General features: G+C 36.2%; 1 protein-coding gene across 1 annotated transcript; it reads right to left on the reverse strand.

Moving 5' to 3' along the window:
- Nucleotides 1-245: 245 nt before the first annotated feature.
- On the reverse strand, nucleotides 246-24,376 carry SLC6A14 (solute carrier family 6 member 14). Its single transcript, XM_075539175.1, has 14 exons — nucleotides 24,329-24,376; nucleotides 23,001-23,166; nucleotides 19,357-19,488; nucleotides 17,986-18,147; nucleotides 16,938-17,073; nucleotides 15,228-15,360; nucleotides 13,617-13,757; nucleotides 8,992-9,220; nucleotides 7,459-7,584; nucleotides 5,506-5,624; nucleotides 4,901-5,000; nucleotides 4,552-4,661; nucleotides 1,416-1,583; nucleotides 246-392 (listed from the first exon to the last, which is right to left on the reverse strand). The coding sequence occupies exons 1-14, from the start codon at nucleotides 24,374-24,376 to the stop codon at nucleotides 246-248; spliced, it is 1,917 nt and encodes a 638-aa protein (XP_075395290.1).
- Nucleotides 24,377-24,677: the final 301 nt, after the last annotated feature.

The raw sequence follows: 24,677 nt of genomic DNA on the forward strand, positions 1-24,677 counted from the left end.
GAGACAGCTGTGTGTATTTATGTGTATATGATGCAGGCCGATCATCTATAAAGAGTTATAATAAACACATTTTAACCATGAATAGATTCACATTTTGATATTATATTCCTGCTTAAATGGAGAAAAAGTCTATCACATTATTATGAACATAATATATACATTCTCCTGAACAGTTAGCATACAAATAAATAAATTTTTCCTCTACTCAAAAACTCGCATTACATAACCATGTATTGTATAATCTTTCATTCTGGTTGCCTACTGCCACTAACAGTGGGTATTTCATGGTCGATTTCTTTTTTAGGATCTACCATGCTTTTATATCTCTCTCCACGATGGCGCTCCAAGTATGGACCCCAGTTAGAAGCTGGTCTGCAGCAGCTTGCAATACGCTGAAAGGCAGAAACAAAAATGTTTGATTTTGAATTTAAATGTGACAATGTATAAACAAGGATTAAACTGTACTTTTATTTTAAAGGTAAAGTACATCTTAAGAAAAATGAATAGGAAGCACGAAAAAGTGAAGTGATAATCTAAATTGTTAATAATACAGTAACGTCTAAGATACAGATTGCAGTTGGCCCTCCCTTTTTGCAGGTGTCACATCCACAGATACAAATCTAAAATATGAGAGTGGGGTGGGGTGGATATGTTATTTGCATAGAATTTACATTTATTAGATAGTGGAAGTATTCTGAAGCCGATTTAGAGTAAACAAATATAAGGATAGGTTATATGCTAATACTATGAATTGTGTGACTGGCATGTGTGGGTTGGGTAGATGCAGAAGATTAAGGGGCGGGCAACAACGCCCTGGAGCCAATCCCCTTCATACACTGTGAATAGATTTACCTAAATACTAAACCAAAATATCTGAGTAGGTAAATTATTTCTAACGAAGACATGTGAGCCCAGCAACTTCACTCCCCACACCCTCACTGTATTTTCAGACCTTTCCCACCTCGCCTAAGAGTCAGGGTTGCGTGCAGTCTAAACCAGTGTGTATCTGTTCAGTGTTTCCCAAAGTGGGAAATAATGCCCCTTGTGAGGTGATAGAATGATCCAGGTATGCTGCAAAGCAGATACCTACACTGTGTCCTAGATTATGGGCTATACTACATACATGCTTAATTGCCAGAGTCAGGCAGTGGGTTTTTGCATTTTATGAAAAGGGAGGGCAGGTCAAATAAGTTTGGGAACCTATGGTCTATACATAAGACATGCAACATTGTTTAAATAATAACAAATGATTGTGTTGGATATAGACGTAATTTAGAGGACATGGTGATAAAGTTTATGCTCATAATTTTGCCACCATGTAAGCAATGTAATCATTGTGATCATAAGTATTTGACATAATCTTAAAGTACTTGAAATAATTAAATTTTGATCTAATTTTATTTTCACATGCTTACTTGAAAAATGTTTCCTTCAGCTTGAACTATTTTTATGGTAGCCATGATTGGAATCCAAATAATGCAGAAAATAATCATACTCCAGCCTACAGCAATTCCCCAATCAGGATAATTGATGGAGCCATAAGTAGGTCCATGAAATGTCACCACTGACCAAATAAAAATTGCCTACAAAAGGAGAACAATGAGAAAGCAGAGCTAAATATGTAACTCTATCGCATTAATGTTTAAATACTTGACTCCATTCATTAGAAATAAGTTATCAATAATTAAAATAAAGCTGCATTCAAGTAAGGAAGGTATGCAGGTAACTAATTAGATGACAATAATAATGATGAGACCACATTAAATAATTTGTATTTTAATTTTTAATAAATGCTTTCAAAATTAGGACCACAATCTACTTATAAATGATAAAAGCACTTGTCCAACATACATTACTAGAAAATACATGACTGTTATATCAGATTGAGAGTGTAATAATAGTTAAAATTTCAAATTAGGCATTTACATGCTAATTTATTATAACATGGTTCTAATTCTATCCTGAATTCTAGCCAGCATATCAATTAATTAAATATGTGAATAGAAGGTATATATTAGTGGTCATGAATCCCTCCTTGCTTGTTTCACTCTTCAGAGCACCTTTTACCCCATGCTGAGAACATATGTATTTATACATACTATTGGTCTATGTTTATTAAAACATTCTTTACTTCCAACTTCTTCTTGAAAACAAAACAAAAAAGCTCGATATCGATTTGGTTTACCAGTAAAAATGTAAGCTTTCCAGACTTTAAAGCCAATTTGAAAACAAAAGCATTTTGTAAGTCCTACAAGGCATTAAAGTGATGCAAAAAGCTGTAAATGAAAACAATACCAAAAATGTCCTAGCAGATTCACTGAATTTAATATGTCTGTTTTATTGAAATTACTGAGAAATCAATAGAACATAGGGAACTTCATGAAACAGATGTATAAAATTAAACATAAAATAGATACTCAAGGTTAGTTTCAGAATTCAATGGACTAATGCCACTAAACTAATGTAATGCCAATAATTTTAATGCATCTTAGAATAATTGTATATAACAATAAGAGAATAGATTGAGGATAGGGAAGTCTAATATACATGACTTTATACAAAATCAATGAGCCTTGTGCATTTTAAAGTAAGTTGAGGTATCAAACTTTACAGAGGAAATGGAAATTTGCTGGTAAAAGCTAGTCAGTTCTTCAAAGTTGATACGGGGATTATTATTAAGATTACAGTTTTTCAAATGAGTAAAACTATCTATTCGGTAGTACTTTTGAAACTAAACAGTCCGTAGTCATTTATCAAGAATATGAGCACGAAGGGATAAAAAACAAAAACAAATATGTCCGCTCTGAAGCCATGCATCTTTTTCACTATGTTTCACCATGATCTCTAGTCTAGTGATTTTCCCACCCATAGAGTGTTTATTGTTGGCACTCAGCCATGTATGATCCAGAACTATTATATAAAGATGTCCTGTCTGTAGGTCATGCCTTTCTAGTAAGACATACTTCTCAACTCCTCATTTTCTAAATAATATCCACTCTTGAATTCATGAACATAAACCATCGCCTCTGTTGACAAACATGCGTTTCTTTCTAGTTATTTCAGATAGTAAATGCCTCCCATAAAGAGGGGAAATGTATGCATTAAAATGAATGTTCTTTGTATATTTAGAACGTGAATTCCTTGAAGGAAGGGTCTGGGTCTTAGACATCTTTATATGTTCTGTGCTTGGCGGAGATACTAAGGACATTGCAGGTTGGGAGGCAGTGCGGCACTGTTAACAATGAGTACAAGAGAGATGTCTGAAATGGATTGTGGTGATGATTGTATAACCCTTTTTGATTGAACTATTGAATTGTATGGTATTTGAATCATATGCTAATAATACTTTTAAAAAGAACATTGCAGATGGCTTACTATTGTTTAAATAATTTTATTAGGGGCTCATACCACTCTTTTTACAATGCGTACATACATCATTTGTGTCCAGCACATTTGTACATATATTGCCATCATCATTCTCAAAACACCTGCTATCTACTTGAGCGCTTGGTATCAGCTCCTCATTGTTTCTCCTCCCTCCTCCTCCCCGCTGAGCCCTTGATAATTTATAAATTATTATTATTTTGTCGTATCTTACACTGTCCTATGTCTCCCTCACCTACTTCTCCACTATCCTTCCTCCAGGGAGGAGGTTATATGTAGACCTTATAATCAGTTCCCCCTTTCTACCCCACCTTCCCTCCACCCTCCTGGTATCACCACTCTCACTACTGGTCCTAAGGGGTTCATCTGTCCTGGAGTCCCTGTCTTTCCAGTTCCTATCTGTGGCAAATGGCTTACTATTATAATGCATAGAGAATGTTTAAACGAATGACTTATTTTTATTTATCCTTTTAAAGGTCTCTTTATTTTCTCAAATTGTTTAAACATGTCACGACTTGTAAAACATAATATAGCAAAGGCAATTTAATTTTAAAAAATCTTCACTGCCATCAAGTCAAATCTGACTTAATGACCCTATATGATGGGCTAGAATTGTTCTCTGTGGGTTTCCAAGACTGTAGATGTTTATGGGGGAAGAGAAAGCCACATCTTTCTCCCACAGATCAGCTGGTGTATTAGAACTACGGACCTTGTTGAAGCCTAATGTATAAATATCTACCAGGCTTCCTCCTGTAACATAGGCAGTTAAGAAATGCTTGCCATAGAAATAGTGCGGAAAAAAGTTGAAAATCATTTCAGATAAATCTGATAGAGTACATTTCATTCTCAATCTGATGTTATTAGGCAAGTATTTTATTGAAGTGTATGTTGGGTAAGTATTTTTTTCTTTGCCCTACTCTAATGTGAATTTTCTTCAAGCTTACCTTAGAAATGTGCATTTTTGCAACAAATTAATATGATATCTAGTACTCAAGGTTGTAGCCCTGGTGGCTTTGGGCTGCCTCTCCCGGGGAGGAAGATGGCACTGTCTGCTGCCATAAACAGTACGATCTAAGAAACCTGCAGGGCCAGTTGTACCCTGCCCTGTAGTGCCGCTCGGAGTTGCAATTGACTTGATAGCAATGAGTTGGTTTTTTGAATACTTACAATCAAAAGGACAGGAGTAATGACAAACCAACAAGCTCTCCACCACAGCCAGAATATCCACCTCTTTGCTCCAATCATCATTTCTATATCTTCAATGAATCTGTTCCCTCCTAAAGAAAATAATATCAAATAATTCATTTCAGATTGTGTTCATATTTTCCTTCAATAATAATTATGACCCCAAATTAACTCTTTTTTCTTCTCCCTTAAAAAGACAAGTCATGCATGGTAAATGTATTTTCATCATAGTATATTTTGCTCAGTCCTCTTGTACCGCTATAATAATGAAAATGGACATGCAGAAACTACTTTAACAAATATTGAAAATAATTTTGTAATTACTAGTTACCATAAATCCAGATGATTCCTACTATTTCCAGTATAGCTGCGATCAAAATACCCCATCCAGCACAGAAGTGATCAATCAGATTGACCCAGTAAATTCCAGCCTAAAAAAGAAAATTACTACGAATTATATATTTTATCGTTTTTATGATTGATTAAATAGTCATCATTTAATCTATTAATTTTATTTTACGACATGCTTTTTAATTTCACCTCTGCTAAAATATGAAAAAGAATGTTTTCATCCAGAAAAAATGTGCCTTTAATGGATTTAAAAACTTTTCATAACTGTCTTTCTTTCTACACAGAGCCAGAAAGGAAAAAACAGCAAAATGATATGTAGTGTTTATATTTTGGTATTAAGTGCCAAAAGAAGACATACGTTTAAAGTCCATAATCTTACTGTAATTGGGCCTGGCCCCCTCCTCCTCCGTGAACTGTATTTCTATTAAAATTGTGTTATCATGGTGGGGGGGTGCGATATCTGGGAGAAACCTTGTTCCAAGTCACACTTGGGCTCACTGAAACATTTTGAACATTGATTTCCTCATTTACATTATAATTATCTTCCAACTTATATTGTGTCTATGAAACCCTTCTGCCACGTACCTGAGTTACACAGACGAGACCAAGGAGAAACAGAACCAAGCAGCAACCCAAAGTGACGGGAATCCTCATTTTCTTCATCAGCTTCGGAAATAAATCTTGAATCGTCGTTGTGATGGTTTCTTCAGAAGGGAGGGGGAGGGAAGCCATGGAACAGGTCAACGCATTTGACAATAAGGTTAGTTGCGGTTCAAAAATCTGCTCGTGAAATTTACAAATACATTTTGTGAAAACATATTGGATCCTGCTCCTTGAATTTAAAAATCAATAGAATGCTTCTTAGCAGTCATCATTTGCTGCTTCTGATGAAAGTCAAAATCCGTTTTTTTGGGGGGGAGTGTATTCATTTGCTTATGGGGGGGAGGTCTGTTGTAGAAGGTTCTATGTTGGTAGCAACTGTAGGGTAACAAGTTCCCACGGGCTGAAGTTGTTGAAAAGGGAGTTGAAAGTAAGGGGAAAATTGCTAATAGGACTTCTAAGAAAAACCAATCTTTGAATGAGTGGTATGGAGATAGAAAGGACCTCCCTCAATCTTTCAGAAATGAATGTGTTCATGAAATAAGGAAATGGCTAAGAGTAGAAGGGTGTAAAAGAGAAAGGATTACAAAATATATTTGAGATGTAAAATGCCTTTGAAACTAGAGGACGCTGGAATTGTATCTTGTGCACTGAGAGAAATATTAAAATGTATTGTATTAGAGAGTCACATGAAGATTGCTTCAGAATTTCTAGCATCAAATCCACCAGTCGTTCTCCAGCCTCAGAGACCCTATTTTGGGCTTCTGTGAGTCGCAATCAACCTGATGGCCGTGGGCTTTGGGTTTGCCCTGGGGAAAATCTCTGTACGTGCACACAGCCACATCCCAGGTTAGCCATTCCAATAGTGTGCATACTAAAAACAAGTTGGAAGTAATCCAAACGCCTATTATGATGAGAACTAATAGGGTAGTAAACTAGATTTATATAGGTACATACGTATGTGTACCAACATCAATCCATAACCCATACATAAGAAACAAGCTGTCAGAATATGTGTGCTATGCTACGTCACATTCATGTGAAATTATAAAAATGTTATTTATGGATACATAAGAAATGTTATACAAACATGAACTGAATACTATACACAATCCTTTGAGACAGTTGCCCTAGGAATGAATAAATGTTCATTGTAGTAGGAAAAGAAACATAGAAGACATAAAATTTCATCTTTAAATGTTTATTTTTCTAATAAAAGTTTTTAGCAAATATGATAAAACATTGATTGTTCCTTTAGAATATCATGTACATAGGTACTTAGGATTTTTTGCATTTAAAATTTGAACTATCGGTGTAAGACATGAAAAAAATATATGTAAATTATCAAGGGTTCATGAGGGAGAGAGGGTGGGGGACAGAGGGGGTAAAATGAGGAGCTGATGCCAGGGGCTCAAGTAGAAAGAAAATGTTTTGAAAAAGATGAGGACAAAATATGTATAGATGTGTTTGGCAAAATGGATATATGTCTGGATGGTGATAAGAGCTGGAAGAGCCCCCAATAAAATGATTTTTTAAGTGAATTGTAACTCTTTCAAGTGATCCTTTTGGGAGTAACCGCTAGAGGGGGCAACAAACCCAAGATGCAACCCACTGCCTTTGACCAGGTTCAGGACAGAACTGCTCCGGAGGTTCAAGGCTGTAAATCTCTGTGGGAGCAGACAGCGTCCACTTTCTCCCTGAGTGGCTAGTGGGTTGAAGTGCTGACCCTGCAGCTGGCAGCTCATCACGAAATCCAGAAGGAGCAATAGAAGTAAGAAAATTACGTATGTTTTCAAATAAGAAGAAATATGAGTAAACTACAGGAGGGACATTTTTTTTTCTCTTTCTTTTTTTAAACATTTTATTAGGGGCTCATACAACTTTTATCACAATCCATACATAGAGGAGGGACATTTTAATACCAGAAATATTACTTACCAATGGAAGCAAACTGAGAGTCGAGACCCAAAGTGAGAAGCATGAAGAAAAATAATATGGACCAAAACGGGCCACCTGGGAGTTGGGATAGAGCTTCTGGATAGGCAACGAATGCCAAATCAAAACCTAAGAAAAATGTATGGGAATGTATTTAAATTGGTTATCAAGAAACCTGTTTATTTATATAATTTCAAAATAAGAAATTAGAAAATTTGCCTTTCATTTTGGTGACTTAATCCAAGATGTACTTTGGGGAGGGACATTTGGTTTGGTGGTACAACAATGTTATAATGTACATATATCATCATATGAATTATGCTTGTAAAACAAACTTTTTATATATTACATTTTTTTTCATAAGAAATTTGAGCTATTCTGATGGGTTTTTTTAAAAAACTACTTTAATTTTATGTATTTTTAGGACTAATATGAAGGAATAAGAAGTGTTTTAAACTCCACAAACCTAAATCAGGTCACCTTATCTTTGCCTACAATTTATGAAAAGATTTCACTTATAAAACTAGCATTTTATCCTTCAACTTTCTCAACTATATACCAGAATCGTTACTTGCAGTGCCATATTAATCAGTATATAGATACCTCCAAAATTATATGTAAAGAATCAGTTTCTATTTTACATAGAGATACTTTATCTGATCTTTACTTTTAAGTATGATAAAAGATTTTCCAACTTCCCAGTCAAACTACTCTGGGATTCAGTAGATTTAGCTTCAGATAGAGGCTCTATCACAATTTTTTCACTTTTCTACAAGGCATATAGCATTTCTGTTCATTTTAAAATTTATTCCTCTGCAAATGAGTACCTAGATACTTAAGAATCTCCAGGGCCCCTTTTAAAGTCTGACATTGCATTAGCATTCTTCAGCGTTCCTATTAAATGATATTTTCTATAAGCAAAAATTTAATAAAGAATTTTACTTAAAAGAGCTAGGTTTTTTGACACCTTAAAAATTCTTAGCAAGATAATTATCCATAGCTAATGTCTTTAAAGTTAGGAATTTCATCAGACTCTTTTAAAGCTGGACAGATACATCTCTGTACTGTCAAAGACACTTGGATATCCGTCTATGTGGTATTAACATGCCTTAAATATTAAGACTCAAGATGGCAACTGTATTGTACATAAATATAATTTTATATAGAGAAAATTAATATAGGTGTGTTATGCATATATGTACATAAATATTAATATGATTATGGGAATATAGTGTTTAGCATGATGCCTGATATTTATAATAGTGTAACAATGGGTTCATGCAAAGGACTAAACAAACTCTAAAAAGAATAGAAAGAAGTCATGTCTTCTTAAGCTGTTGCTCCCTAGTATAATTTTGTTTTCCCAGATCATACAAGAAGTACTGCACACTACAACAACCACATTATATTAATATGGAAAGAGAAAGGAAAGGCAGACCTCTACATCCTGAGCAGTTCGTGTCAATTTCTATTCATTATATTAGTTTGTAAAGTGAGCTATGCTGAACTAACAGCACAACAGTGCTACTTACATACCTTGCTTTACAACTTGTGAGACTTCCTGCCCAGATATATGAGCCATATGTCCCAATATAGAAAAAATAGCAAATCCAGCAAACACACTCGTGAGGCAGTTTGTCAAGCAGACGACAATAGCATCAGAGAAGCAGTTGTTATTGAACTTATTGTAAGACGACAGAGCAACTAAGCCCCCCCATGCCACGGAAAGGGAGTAAAATATTTGAGTGGCAGCATCTTTCCAAACCTATAAGAAAAACATAATTTTATCATTTACCATATACAATCCTAAGTTTTCATTTGTATCAACTGTGTCCAATTATGTAAATGCATTGTAAATCATAATGAAATGAATAGCCACTACCCAGCTTAAATAGAACATTGCCTTTCCTAATCAAATCCCTTTCCCACTCTCTAGTGGTAACTGTGAGCTGCGCTTTAGTTTATGATGTCTTGGTTTTCTTTGGCGTCCTGGTGTCATCTTGGTTACAATTGGGTTGATAACTGCAAGGTCAGCAGTTCAAAGCCACCAGCACCTTCGCAGGAGTACAGTAGGCTTTCTATTTTTTGTAGAGTTACGAGTCTCAAAAACTCACGATGGCAGTTCTTACCCTGTCCTGTAGGGTCTCTGTGAGTCAGCCGAGACTCAATGGCAGTTGGGTTGGGTTTGGAGATTTTCTTTATATTTTTTACCACATAAACATAGAGTATAGCTTTAGACTTTCCACGATTTTAACCGTATAGAGATGGTATCTCGGTGCATGTAAACGTATCACACTGGTCTATTTCATTCAGTATTGTGTGTCAAGATTGTCCATTATCATCAGGAAGAATGATAGGAGATTTCCACTTTTGTAAGTCAAAAATGAACTGAAACAAATGTACAAAAGTGCTTGACACAATGGATGTATGTGGGGATTGTGATGAGTTGTACAAGTCCCCAGTCCAATGATTTAATGTTTAAAAATGAACTGCTATAGACAAATTTGTATGGTTCAATTAAATTGTATGTAGCTTATTTTCATTTTTTCACTAGTGTACTATACCAGTGGGTAGGCATCATAATTTATCCTTTATTCTGTTAAGGGACATTTAGGTTATTTACAACATTTTGCTATCATCATCTATCTATGAACATCCTTGAGGATGTCTGTTCTAACATAGGTATGGTCCAGGATAACCTTCCTCTTTCTATACTAAACCGTTCTCCCACTTTATACGTCTGCGAACTGAACATAAGAGTTCCCATTACTCCAAATCCTCACCAAAACTTAGAATTTTTAATGTAGTACAATTTAGTAGCTGTGAAACGAGTTTTCGTTTTTGGTTGCCGTAATTGTTTTGTAAGGTTTACCATCTTTTCATGTGTGTTTTTCTTTCTCCTGTGAAAATCTTGGTGATACTCTTTCCCAGTTTTCTTATGAGTTTTTTTAGTTGATTTTTAGAAAATCTTTAAACAATTTGAATACCACTGGTTTGCCTATTATAGAACTTGAAGATTGTTTTCTCCTACTTTGTAGGGGGTTTTTTTTGCTTTCTTACATTGGCCTTTGATTAACAGTTTTGTTTCTGTTCTTAATATTACTATATTTATCTTTGCTTTTATCCATTGTCCGTGAGTTCTCTTACTCAAAAGGTAATACCCAGCTATAATCTGGATATTTAGCAACATTACATTTTCCCCTAGCAACGTTGTTTCTATATTAGAATTGGAATGAAATCATGTATTTCATGATGGGAGAATACAAATATAGAATTATCCTCTTATGACAATCCTATATTTGTTTTCCTTTAATAAATTTCAAGTTTTATTTTATATTGTTAAGGTTCTAGTTCACTTGAAATTGATAATGTACACAGTAAAATGTAGAAAGCTCATTTAATTTTTTTCCTAAGAGGAATATCAATTGTCCAAGGACCACTTATTGAGTTGACTTTTTCCCACTGATCTCTACTGTGACCTCTGCCACATATCAAGTTCCATATATTTGTTAACTTTCTTAATTATTGTTGGATATTAGATTATTATTGAATTATTTTTATAATTGCAAGAAGGCAATGTGTAGTAGATTGGATGAACAATCAATGTTGTTTGACTCAAATATAACGAAACCATGGTATAAAGCAAAATAGGCAGTTGTTCATAGTAAGAGTGGAATTTTATGCTTATGTTGGCCTGTGAGACTCCTTAAGAAGGTAATATATATATGCATATGTTAACCATGGGAAACTAAAAGTGGGTGTGGCAGGGCTGTCTGTGTAAGAATGCTGTTGACTACTCTATTGCATACCATGGTGTGTAACTAGGTTCCAAATAAAAGTGAGGAGAAATTCCAAACATAGTTGAAGTATATACAAGATTATTAAACTAGGGGTTAGGAAATCTTAATTCAAATTGCAATAATTTGTTATGCAAACTTGGCCACATTGGTTATTCCCTGCCCCACCTCTGTTGCTTCACTGTAAAATTAAGGTGTTGTTAAAATAATCTCCAGGGCAAAGAATGTACGGATGTGCTTTATACAATTGATATATGTATATGTATGGATTGTGATAAGAGTTGTATGAGCCCCTAATAAAATGTAAGAAAAATGATAATAATCTCTGAAGCTTCCTTCATCTATAAACTTGTATGGTTTTCTATTTGTCTAGGGTTTCAAGAGAGTTCAGATATCAAAGGGGGCAAATATATAGGATAGATCCAATGCTTAGAATATTGATGGTGAGTAATGAAAAAGAAAAAAAACAAAAATGCTCATTGGTAAGTAACACTCAGAAGGAGGGATAACACAATCCTGTGTGTGTTGCAGAAAGGAAAGTTGATGAACATGCACAATTCACAAAGAGTTTCATTGTAACTCTGATTTGTTCTGATGATCACACAGACAGAAGCACAGACCACTGTAAAAGTGTCCGGACAGTTCTAAGGAAGGTGATCTTAGGTTTTTAAGAGCCACTTATCAAACCTAAAACCAAGTCCACTGCCTTGAGTCAAGTGTGGCTCCTGGAGACCATACAGGCTGGAACAGAACTGAAGAGACCCGCCTCAGAGAATCACGTGGGCGGGAAATATTTAGGGAAGCCCACTGAAACATCTGCCTCCCGCAGAGAAGCAAGTAGGTTCAAATGGCCAACCTGTTCAGGTAACAGCCAGGTCCCTATCCACTGTGCCACCATGGTTCCTTAAAAGCTGCTTAAAGGCCATTACAAAGTGTTTTTTCAACTGTACTCAGATATGAGGTTTTAAAAAAAGATGACTTTGTTTTTTAGGAAAGTTGCAACTATAGTACTACTATATCATAGGAATACTTGAAATAAATGTGTATTAGTCCATATTTAGAGAGCTTACAATTTCCTAAGTACACTAATATGCTTTACTTCATTTTATAGTCTAACTGAAAGAAGGTGATAAATCACAGCTTCCATTTTATTTGCTTCTTATTCACCACAGAAAAGAGAGGAACCAACAATGCTTGAGAAAAAAGAAGCCTAGACTAAATGAAGAAATAAATTAGGGTACCTCTAGACACATCAAATTATGTTAGTGTCGGGGCCAGAATAATAGTCTCATGATTTTAAAATGCTTTAGAATTTTTTGGTTCATCCAGTGGAAATCAGGTAACAAAGAACAATAGGTAATCAAAGAGAGTGCAATTTCAGTTTTCACAATTGGCATAATTATAATCTGATCAATTTGTCATTGCTTACCAGAATTTTTTTACAACAAATAATGAATTGCCTGACTTACAAGTATTTGGAAAATCAAAGAGCAATGATTGAAAATTAACATTGATTCTACATACAATACCATAGTATGGTAAAACAAATTTCTATTTTGAATACCACTACTTGGATGGTAACTGATATGAATAGTGTTTCTTGATTTCAACATGAATATGGGATTTTAGCTGACCAGAGTCTCAGTAAGAGCCAAGAAAAACGATGTTACTACTAAGTGAAATGGTTCTAAGACTATACCAATAAAGTATTTTTTTCCGATAAAGTATTACTAATGTTTTTTGCAGTGAAAATTGTAAGATTGTATGCACGCATAATACATAGAACCATCATTTGGAGATAGGATAAAATTACAAGAAAGCTACCCAATTCATATTCCTGGAGCATATTTATGTTTCCACTACAAGTAATAGGTTTGTTTATGGAATTCTTTATCCATGCCAAATTTGTGTTTTAACTTCTTAATCCATTAGGCTAACTTTTATCTTACTTTTGGGATAGTAAAGACAGTTTAAAAATACCAGTAAACGATCAAGTAATCTTTAAAGCTACTATTATTTGTATCCAGTAAATCACAGCAAATTCATATTCAATTTGGAGGTATTTATGTATGAAAAACACATTTTCATGATAATAAACCTAAACTACTTTTGGTCAAATTGAACCAGTTACATGAATAAACTGACAGTTTCCAAAGCTGTTGATGAAATGATTATCACACGTCCAGTAAGAAAGCTGCAGTGCCACGCCAAAGAGCTAAATTAACTCCTTTGTGACAAAACTACCCATAAAATGAATTGCATACTTCGTATTACTAAGGCACTCTTATATGCATGCAAGGATATTTGCTATTTGATTTTTAGATTCTTCTCCTCATATTTTTAAACCCGAAAGCAGTTTCTTACCTCAGCTTCGGTAAGTTTTGTGAAATTTGACTGGGATCCGATGTAATATGAAATGCCTTTCATTGAACCCTCCAGAGTCGCCCCTCGTATTAACAGGATGAAAAGGACGACATAAGGGAAAAGTGCTGTAAAATATACCACCTGCCAAGAAAAACAGCCAGTCAATATGTCGCTTTTAAAAGATATTCTCCACAAATACAGATGGTAGCCAGTGGAGACTGATGCATTCAAAGCAATGATTATTAATAAGTCTGAGGACACCAATGCCAGAGTTTGCATACATTTCTCTTTCTGCTCCACCACTCTCAAGGATCCATTGCCCAAACGACCTGATGTATGAAGTCATATTCTCCAGGCTCATGTTGTAATAAACACTTTATCAACAGTGCTATCCTGGAATCCAAATGGGGTACTTTCCTAAATATATCCTTACTGAGATTTGAGGAGACCAATTCGCCTATCTGTAAGTTACTGCATCGATGCATGAAAAATAAAACCTATTTTACAGCCTGCAATCATCAATATATGTGCAACCCCCAAGGATATGCTCACATCCCATGTAGGCTCTTTAAAGTGCCCACTGGACAGTTGCTGCTGTTATCCCAAGTTATTCTTGAGTCGGATAGCACAGTTTTTGTCCTAGATAAGGCATTGTCCTCGTTGAGAAGACTGCCTTTGAACATGATCTTTCGTGACTGTGGACGGGTTCTTTGATCCATAGATGTCCTCTGTTTGATAGCATTTAAAATAAGCCAGCCAGTGACCAATAAGATTAGTTGCCCGTGGAAATGGCCTGTCGTTGATTCTTTCAATATTAAAGGCTAAAGGAACCAAGTTTTGCTTTGTTTTTAAGTGTAATTGACAAATTACTTTGGAAAGTTTCCACTGGGCTTGTGATGTTCACAGAATTTTCTGAATCTAACAGCAGGTCTCATTACATTTCACCAGGAATGGAACATGCCAAAGAATGTACTGGGAAGACAAAAAATAATATCCTGCCCTCCCCTTTTAAAGAAATTCCATCTAGTACTTTCAAACACATAAGCATTCCCTTCTCTAGGTAAACAGCAAGTGCTCTCAGAGAAAATCGACTCACGCTCTTGGAAATTAAAAAAAAATTTTTTTAAGAGCAGGAGCAGAAAAAAATCCCTGTTCTGCCAGAGAAAGGTTCTAAGTCATTGGCCAGCTTTCATTAGGGACTGACAACATGCTCCAGTTGTTCTCTTTCCGAGTAGGGGAGTCCTGACATTAGTACCCATTTATATCAAAAATCTTGACTTGCATACATTGCCAATGTATAATTGGATTCAAGGTGCTTATTTTATATAGAGAGACAGAAAACTTGAAAAGTACGTCTCAAAATGCCTTGTCAGCTACCAGGGTCCAAGTTCTGAGTGACTTCAGTACTGGTTTTGTTTTGTTTGTTTTACTTGGCTTGTATATTAGCAATCACCCTACATATACACATAAGAGCTAGCTTGTCAATGGAAAAATTTTCACACGTACAGTTCTCCCCATTAAGGAAAAAATATGCATATGACAGTGCTTAGAATTGAAGTACAATGAATTGGAAAGTAGCACCATTGTTATCTAATGATTTTTCCAAATTACCTTGCCAGAAGACTTGATTCCTTTAAAGAGTGCTGCTCCAACTATAAGCCAAGCCAGGAGAAGGCAAAGGGCTAAATACCACACGACTACTCCAGTCTCGTCCAATCCACTTGACCGTTGGAGTGCCACTTTACTGAAAACAGGTAAGTTCTTTCATGAGCACAAAATCACTTATGTTAAAAAAATATGTTGAATATTTTATGTGCATCATATGGGAGGGCATTTAATTGAGGTTCACAACTTATTAATTTATTAATAAAAATCCGGTGAGCTTTTTAATTTAACTATTTTGTGTAGAGGCAAAAAATAGTTCACTAAATAGCCAGTGTCTGAACTTCATCAACTGCACCATTCAAATTTCCAAACCCCCAAACAAAACATTTCTACAGCAATGGGTTTGGTTTTTGTTTGTTTGTTTTAATATTTCAAACACCCATGCTTCATTTTTCTCATTGCATTGTTTTTATCCCTCAAGTTAAAATGAAGGAGAGCATATTTGAATTTATTTAAAATACTTTTGGATAGTCATTCTATTTTAGATATCACACAATCCACACCAGTCAATTATTTATATCTTTCCCCCAAAATCTGTCTGTATAATCCCACCGTTTTCACTGTGTAGGCTCTTGATTCTGAACTGGATATTTGGGAACATTTCAAGATCCAAACCTTTAAAAGGCCACAGTGGACATTAACATATGAATGAGGAAGAACTATCTTTAGCAGGAGAAAGAAAGTTTTTATCTCACTGTAAAAGATAGATCAGGACATGAGCCATGATAAGACATAATGCACTCTATGGAAACCAACAACAATAACACAGGGTAAGCCGAGTAAAGACAGATAAATTTAAGTTAATAAAATTAAACATCAGCCAAAATATATATTCTTACCATATAGTGTCATTTTAAACCAATCAGATATTGGGAAATCATAGCGTTATTTGTAGTTTTGTCCCCAATACTTATCGTCTGCCTATTAACCACTTTTGTTACAATCTAAAATTTCAACTATATACCAGTTATATGCTATGCATGTTTGTTAGAGTCTAAACTTTGAATATTTTTTCTTTAAAGTAGAGCCCCAACTTACAGCGAGTAATTACTAAGGAAATCATTTTGACAGTCTTTGGTCTATTTAATAAAGACGTCATAAATGACAATTTGTTGACAATGCTCTAATTTTGCAGGAAGTCTGGTGGCACAATGTTTGTAAAGCACTCATCTGAGGACTAAAAGGTCTAGCCCACGCGTTACTCCATGGGGGAAAATATGTGGTGATGTGCTCCCATACAATTCACAGCCCATAAAACTATATGGGATATGGGATATCCTTCTCCTCTGTTACAGAGGTCATTGTGAGTGGAAATTAAGTCAACAACTGCTCACCAAACTCACCAAGGGTTGGTAAGCATTCTAATTAAGTAAATTAGAATTAGTCTACCCAGAACCTCGGTAATTTCTTTGTGAGTTAAGAAAGGGGCTGATCAATATTTTATTGCTCTTTATAAAAATGTGTTCATAACATCTGCTTAAGAAATAGATCATCAAGGGCTTAAGTGGAGAGCGAATGCTTTGAGAATGATTGGGGCGGGGAATGTATGGATGTGCTTTATACAATTGATGTATGTATATGTATGGATTGTGATAAGAATTGTATGAGCCCCTAATAAAATGTTAAAAAAAGAAATAGATCATCTAATACACTTACTTCCAATATTGTTCACTGGGAAGCTGCCCTGGCCCATAAACTTCGCTGCCATTGAGGCAAGTAGCATTGTTGATGTCTAGCCAACTTTTATTGACGTGGATGAGCCCATCAGTGGTGCTCACATTACAGTGAGTTACTAAAAATGATTTTAAAATACACAGACACAGATACACATATTTAGTTTTAGAAGAGTGCTTCTCCAAACAAATCTATGATGAAATATTTAAATCACTATCTATATTCTTCCTTGGCGAAAACCAAGCCCCAAATCCCAAACTCACTGCAATCAAGTCGATTCTGACTCATAGCCACCCTACAGAATAGGGTAGAAACTTCCCCTATTGGGATCTGAGACTGTAACTTTTTCCTCTGAGTGGCTCATGGTTTCGCACTGGTAACCTAATGGTTGGCAGCCTAACGTGAAATAAATCTTACAAATGGAAAATGCCAGGTATGTTCAATATATCTTCTCTACTACTAAATTGGGGGTGAGTATAAAAATATCTATTCTTTTAAACTGTAATTATGTTTATAGTAGCAACAGCTATAGCCTAACAATTGATTTAGATAGTATTTAGTATTCTACCTTTATGTATATGGAATTATGTAACATATAGGTGACAGGACATCTTCAGATTTCTGAGATAGGATAAATCTTTATAAATTGCTTCTCAAATGTGTGCAGGTAATCACAGTGGTAATGGTCTACAATAGTCCTGCTCCAAAGACATAAGATATAGAAACACGTTCTGTGTCCTTACACATACTACTACTAATTATAGATAGCACTTTTCTCAATTAATTTCTCATTTTTCTCTCTCTTGTATCTTCCTTGGACCTACAAGTCCTTGAAGATATCACTTAACCTTGCTGGCTACATTAATAAAATTTCAGGTTATGCATGCTTGATTCTGCCATCCTTGGTGATTTGTGACACACTGAAAAGTGCACCTAAATTGATTAATTTAACACTTTAAATGTATTTCGCAATTATGAAAGTATGATTCAGATTATGCAACATTGGTTTTTAAAATCTTTTTTTTTTTACCTATAGGCGATCTGCTGCAGTTTTCATCTGACCAGGAACCACAAGTAGCCCATGGTAGTTGACTTCGAAAAGAAGCGAACATGTAGTAAAGACTATAGGCAATTATAACATTGTAATAAATGGTCACAAAAATGGATATCAAGACCATTGTAATTCCCACACCTGGAAATAGAGAATAATGAAAATGGTTTTTAAAAGGTAAAATGTAAAAGAATAAAATATAATCCCACATTTTTCCATTGTGAATCTTAAAAAGTTACATGAATTCAACAAAATCTTTGGAATAGACTGTATTAGATAACTTTCTGAGGGAAAGCGGTATTTTCTGAACAGTTTACTTCCCCACATTTAAAATTATTTTGGTGATTGCCTCTGCAGGACAGTTTATCAGCTGATTATAAAAAGGTTTTAAGGTAAAGGGGAGAGGACCAAGATAAAGGAAAACCATGTCTCACTGTGATTTCGTATTTTATCTGAAAATTCTTGTTGCAGTGGGCATTATTATGGAAAAACTTAGAGTTCATGCGCTATTACTTAATGCACAAGACGGTAAGCCAACATTCTGATGGGCAGAAAGTGAAGCATCTGGATTAGTGCTTCAAAAGGATCGTGTGCAATATTTTTACAAGCGCATGTCAAGCTGAACCAATAAATCAGTTGTAATCAGAATTTGAAATTCACAGATTCTTTAAGTGTGTAGTTTGAAAATGCAGTTTAAAATACTGAATATGAGTCCTGAGCCAGAGACTTGCTGTTGAGGTAGCTTCTCCAGTATTCCGCCACACACTATTATATTCATCTCACTTTGAGATTATGTTTGATGTCTCGTTGAGGTCTTTACAAATGGTTGTCAGCAGCTAGTACATACTAAATTGATATCTAATCTTAAGACATCAATGTAGTTTGATTTTTAATCACAGTCCAGGCTTTAAAATTATGTTTTTAATGTCCATTTGGGAAACCACAGTGACCTGCCCTTCAACTTTTCTGAATGAGGCATTGCAAAAGATCTGCAAACATCGTAGGCAAAAAGTGCCCAAGAATTTGAAAAAAAAGTCAGAGCTGTGGAATTGATGCACACCAGGCCTGTCAGCCATGGGGATTTGAAAGACTACAATAAAATAATGACATTCTTAACTTCTCCCCCCCCCAAAAAAAAAAACCATATTTGCAACCCTAGGTACTCATCTATAAATGTAAATGTTTGAATTTAAATTCTAGCTTGACAAACGATAGAGGAAAGCAACAGCAGTGCTATTTCTTTCCATAAGTGGAATCAACTGGAGGAATGAAGAAAAAATACTGTCCAACTAGGCAAGTACAAATGGACCGATGAGAAATGGATGATGAGGGAAACATTCCAATACCAACCTTGAAATAATGGAAGGATTCTCCAAACAGAAACTGGGCCTAAGCTAGCAAACTGGCCCAGAGAACACTCTAAGAAGAACAAAGGCAACCCAGCCAATGCCAGCATAATCGTGTAGGGAATCAAGAAGGCGCCTAGAAAAGAAAAGGGCACAATTGTATCTCAAAAGTCTTAGTGGCACTTTGACAACCAGCAAAAAACTTTTACAACCATTCTGATGCAGGGGAGTCAGACTATTTTGGTCTCAAATTTACTACTGGCTGTCATAAAGGAGAGTCCTGGTGATGGTGCCCTGGGTTCGGTATTAGACTGCTTTGCACAAGGTCAGCAGTTCAAATCTTGCAGCTCTTGTAAAGAGTTAGAGTCTACTCAATTACCTTGGGTTAGAAGATCGAAATAAAATAGCTGACTCTATAAACCTTGGATTTCTCAGCTTTCAGACTTGAGGCAGTTTACTTAACTTCTAAAGGAAGAGCAATACCAAGTCATCAGTTTGTGAGAAGGTTCAATTACATGACTATATAAAACAATTGACAAATGGCTAGCATAGAGGATATACTCAATGCTAATTTTCCTCCTCCGTTTTTTAAAAAATACATATTTTTAACACATTTGGGTACAAATGCAAAGTGTGGTTCACAGTGGAGTCATTAAATTTGTTATTCAACAAATGATTACCAGAGCTTTCATTTAATGCTAATAAATGTATTGGTTTTGTTAAGAAAATCTGAATTTTTTAAGATCTATTCATATTCACGTAACAACACTCTAGGATAGAGTAGAACTGCCCCGTGGGGTTTCTGGAACTGGAAATCTTACAAAGAGTAGATAACCTCATCTTGTCCCATGGAGCAGCTAGTAGTTTTGAACTGCTGCCCTTGTGGTTAGCAGCCCAAGGCTAAACCACTCCACCAGCAGGGCTCTATAAATCAGAATGGACTCAATGACAGTGAGTTTGGGTTTTGATATTCGCATTTAACTGTTTCAGAGGGACTCATTCTCCCGCATTTCAATGATCAAGGCTCTCTTTAAGAAAAACCAAACAAACCCTTCTTAAAAAGGTTATTCTTTGTTTCTGCCTCCCTTGGGGACAGAAAATTATTTTCTAGTACTAGGTAAATCTGTATGTCGAAGTGGGTACAGAATATTGTAGTTATTGATTTAATACTCTAGAAGTCTTGGCAAATTATTTAATAAGAAATTATGGGAGTCAATCAAGAAAAGGTATACAAATTGCATTTATCCATGTTGCATTTTTCCTCATGTGCACTCAGTGGCTAACCAAAAGTTTGCCTTTCTAATCCAGCGTGCAGGTCTTTGGAGGATCAAAGGAGGTTTGAAAATCTGCTTCTGTAAGAGTTTTTTAAAAAAAAAGCCAAACCTATTGTCATCAAGTTGACTCTGAGTCATAGTGACTTCACATGACACAGTAAGACTGCCTCATAGAGTTTCAAAGGCTGTAATGTAATCTTTACAGAAGCAGACTGACGCATCTTTTTTCTTCTGCAGAGAAACTAGGTGGGTTCCAAACATTAAATTTTTAATGAACAGCCAAGTGCTTAACCACAGCGCCACCAGGACTCCTTTTGTAAAGATCACAGGCAAGTGAAAGAAGGAGCAGGTCTATTTCATCACCAGGAGTCACCAGGAGATGGAATTAACCAGATGGCACCCAACAACAACATTTTTCATACTAGGGTACTCGACCATCCTACCTCAGAATTACCTGTCCCCCTAACCCTCAAACTATGTTCTACTAAAAATAAGACAATACAGTACCTGTTGCATAGTCATGCTTAAGTGGCAATATGTTAATATTAACCCTGCAATTCACTAGGTAATAGGGACAAATATGTTTGTACAGATGATGCAATGTACATACCATCATTGGTATGACTAACAAAAGCTTAAGTCCTGCCAATGACAAGTCTGAAGAAAAACAACCACAAATTATCTGACTTTAAATACAGCAAAAGGCAAACTTTTAACCGCACAGAATGGACAGGTACTTTAGAAAAAAAGGTTCAACACTCCCTTCATTGTTGTAACTATGTTTTCATCTGCTACTTTGTATTCTCATGAACAACCACAATTGATCAATTGTTGATATAGCATAATAGACAGAAATTGTAATACTGTTGACCTAAACCCCAAGGTAGTATACAATTTGTTTTATTGCTGTTAAAAAGCATCTCCATATAAAAAGGTTCCCAGATATTAGCAGCAGTTTCTCCAACTTGGCCATACTTTTAACTTGGCCATACTTTTAACTGGCCACTATATTCATTTGACAAATTTGTTTTTCGTACATCTCTCCCACCCTTGAGCAAAAGATAAAGAAGCAACTGCGAGACCTTGGGACATTCAATACCTGCATGATGTGGCCTTTAAGAGGTAACACCAAAAATATATAAATAATATTACTTGTATTTTGTGTTGTCTCCGTTTTAAAAGTCTCTGTTAAAGATGAATTTAATATCGTGCCTGAGAATTATGGTGATGGCTGGGTGTACTTATAATGTGAAGTCATCAGGAATGTCCACATGGAAAACAATCCTACTACTTTACCTTCCCACACTAAGCCGTAGAAAGTGCACCCCCAAAGGACCGTGACTCCTGACTCACTTTCTAGCTAAAAGATAAACCAAACCAAGGATGGACCAAGCAAGGCTCCAGCCACAATGCCTACATGTAAGGGAATTTATGCTGCCAAACTTACAGTCTTTGATTAACGGGGTCCCTTTCTTAAATCTCAGCAGGCCAATGTGAATATTTTCATGTACCCAATTGCATAGGAATATATGATTAAAACATCACCACAAAAATTCCTCTTGTACCAAAGAAAATAATTATAGTGACACAGTTTCACTGGTACACAGTTATGAAATATAAGGGCATGTCATCACTACATTCTAATAGACCCTGTAATTATAAGTAAATGAAATATGGTGTAAATGAAAAGTTGCTTCAACATTACTAGAGGACTGTGCAATTCATATGTTTCCCTTCATATGTCACATTGGAATTGTTTCTTCTCCTTGATATAATTGAGTCCACCTTAAACTAGCTACAATGTATAAATAAGATTGTAGAAATAAGAACAGCTAGCTTTGAACTAAACTCAACTGCATTTTACAAGATTCAATCCAATTTGAAATCCATGTGACTGAATAATGCAACTTAAAAATACAAAACCTTTAGCTACTTTTTAATCAACTCCTTCCTCACTTAAACTTCCAAACACAATTCCTTATTCTATTTAAATAAACAATTTAGTTGAGAGTTTCTTAAAATTACTAGATTCCCCTGCCTTCTTTGATTCTGCTATAAATTTAGCAAGGCACACATTAGGCAAGAGCAGATTATTATAGGAATAGATAATTTAAGAATAGTCAATCATAGTTAAAAGTTACATCAGATCCCAAACCAGAAGCTTGCAAATGCTAAATGTAAATCTTTATCAAGTTTATATCTAAGACTCTATGAGTTCAAATGGCTTCTGAACAGGATCTACTTGCTTCCTCTCTTTCCTTATCTTACCATCCTGTCATAAACCCAAAAGAACACATGCCTTTCCTCAGCTCTTAAAATACCCTCAGAGACAATTGAGCACTATAAGGGAAAGAATTTAAGGGGGGAAAAATACCTCCGCCATTGTTGTAAGTCAGAAAAGGGAATCTCCACACATTTCCCAATCCCACAGCATATCCAACCATGGATAGAAGATAATCCGATTTTTTGGACCAGTTACCACGCTCCTGGTTCTCATCATTGTCACCAACATGGAAATTCTCAGATGAGGCTGTGACTTTCTGGGGAGCGAAAACACCAGCAATTGAAGTTCTACCATTACGTGTTCCATAAATCAAAATCTAACAAGTCCATAGAATAACAGGAGGGGGAGGGGAGTGAATGGAGGAGAGAAGGGGATTGGAGAGGAGCCAAGAGGGAATCTGAAAACTTTACCCCAGGGGGATGTTTTCAAAAGCTTGAAAGTTAATTGCTGATGGCTATTTTTACTTTAAATCTTTTACCCATTTAATATTTAAATTTTTCTATAGGTAAAACTTTAGCTGAGATCATACATATTTTGGTGACCAGGTTACATGTTACACCAAGTCCTGAAAGGTACATGATAGAGCACTACCCACTGCCACTGAGTTGGTTCCAACCCCAACCCCATAGGACAGAGAAGAACTGCCCACAGAGTTGTGTACTGGTGCAGACCGCCTCATATTTCTCCCTCCAGAGCAACTAGTGGGTTGAACTGCCAACCTTCTGTCTGCCAGTCCAATTCTTAAGGAGGGAGGACAAGGCAGGTTCCAACTACAAAAGACTTGATAAATTAGATCAAATCGGCACTTTTGAGATTGGAGCAGATCATCGAGAAGATGGCTAGGGTACAACTACTGAAAGCTAAAATTGCAGTCTTCTTCCTATATGACTGACCATTTGGGGGTTGGGGCATGAAAGTAATTGTTATTCATTTCCCTATCTTGGAAGAAAATTCCTGCTTTTCTGAAAGCCATGGAATAACATGCAGGGCCAGATTAAGTTTCCTGCCCCACCAGGTGCAGGAGCACTCTGTCTATTTGAGGAGGGGGCGTGTGGATTTTTCTCCCAAACCTGCTCTGGGGCACAGATTGTTAATTTATGTCTGATGAAGACATTTCCTCATCCCGTCTCTCTCTAGCATAGCCTGAAGGTTAGGCACTACTTAGAGAAGGGCAAAGAACTGAAAGTTGTGGTCCCACCCGGGACAGACGAGGTGCCCCCCAAATCCTCTAACTAGAGAATAAGAGCTCGTTTCTTTCCCCTCTTTCCTCCGAGAACACCTCAGACCCAGATCAGGACAGGCGAGCAGAGTTGTAGAGAATGAAGAACAGACGCCAAAAGCCCAAAGTGAAACTTTAGCCCACTTAAATGTTCCCTTCCTGGCGCCCACCACACCTCCCGCAGCTCCCCAACCCCTACCTCTTTCCTCCTGCACTTGAAGAAGCTGGGGCACTTCAATCTATCCATGGTTCACTCCGCCCTCGGCTCTTGCAGTTTGGCTGAGTTTGACGGGTGGCAGGTGCACACTCCCTGGTTCCTACCTGCAGGAGTGATCCACCTTGCCCAGGGGTGGGACCATTTATGGAAGGTAACTATCCCCTCCTCCTCCCTGGTTCCCTGTCGTGTCAATTACCGGAAGGGGCCAAAGTGAGGCTCTGGTTTTTCCCCAGGTAAGCCAGCATTCAGCAACTCCCTGCCCTGGCCCTGGGGGAAAGGGCTGGGCCACTAGAGTGCAGAGCAGCCTGAGCTGAGAAGACTGACAGCCTTT

Source organism: Tenrec ecaudatus, chromosome X (genome assembly GCF_050624435.1).
Source record: "Tenrec ecaudatus isolate mTenEca1 chromosome X, mTenEca1.hap1, whole genome shotgun sequence".
Classification (NCBI taxonomy): Eukaryota; Metazoa; Chordata; class Mammalia; order Afrosoricida; family Tenrecidae; genus Tenrec; species Tenrec ecaudatus.

Bases quoted from the DNA above. Each gene is read 5' to 3' on its own strand.
- SLC6A14 (XM_075539175.1), bottom strand. From the start codon at position 24,376: ATGGATAGATTGAAGTGCCCCAGCTTCTTCAAGTGCAGGAGGAAAGAG. The intron at 13,758-15,227 runs GTAATTTGGAAA...TTTTCTTGGCAG, and splicing joins GAATCAAGTCTTCTGGCAAG to GTGGTATATTTTACAGCACT. The intron at 5,625-7,458 runs GTAAGTAATATT...TCCCTTCTGAAG, and splicing joins CTCTCAGTTTGCTTCCATTG to AAACCATCACAACGACGATT.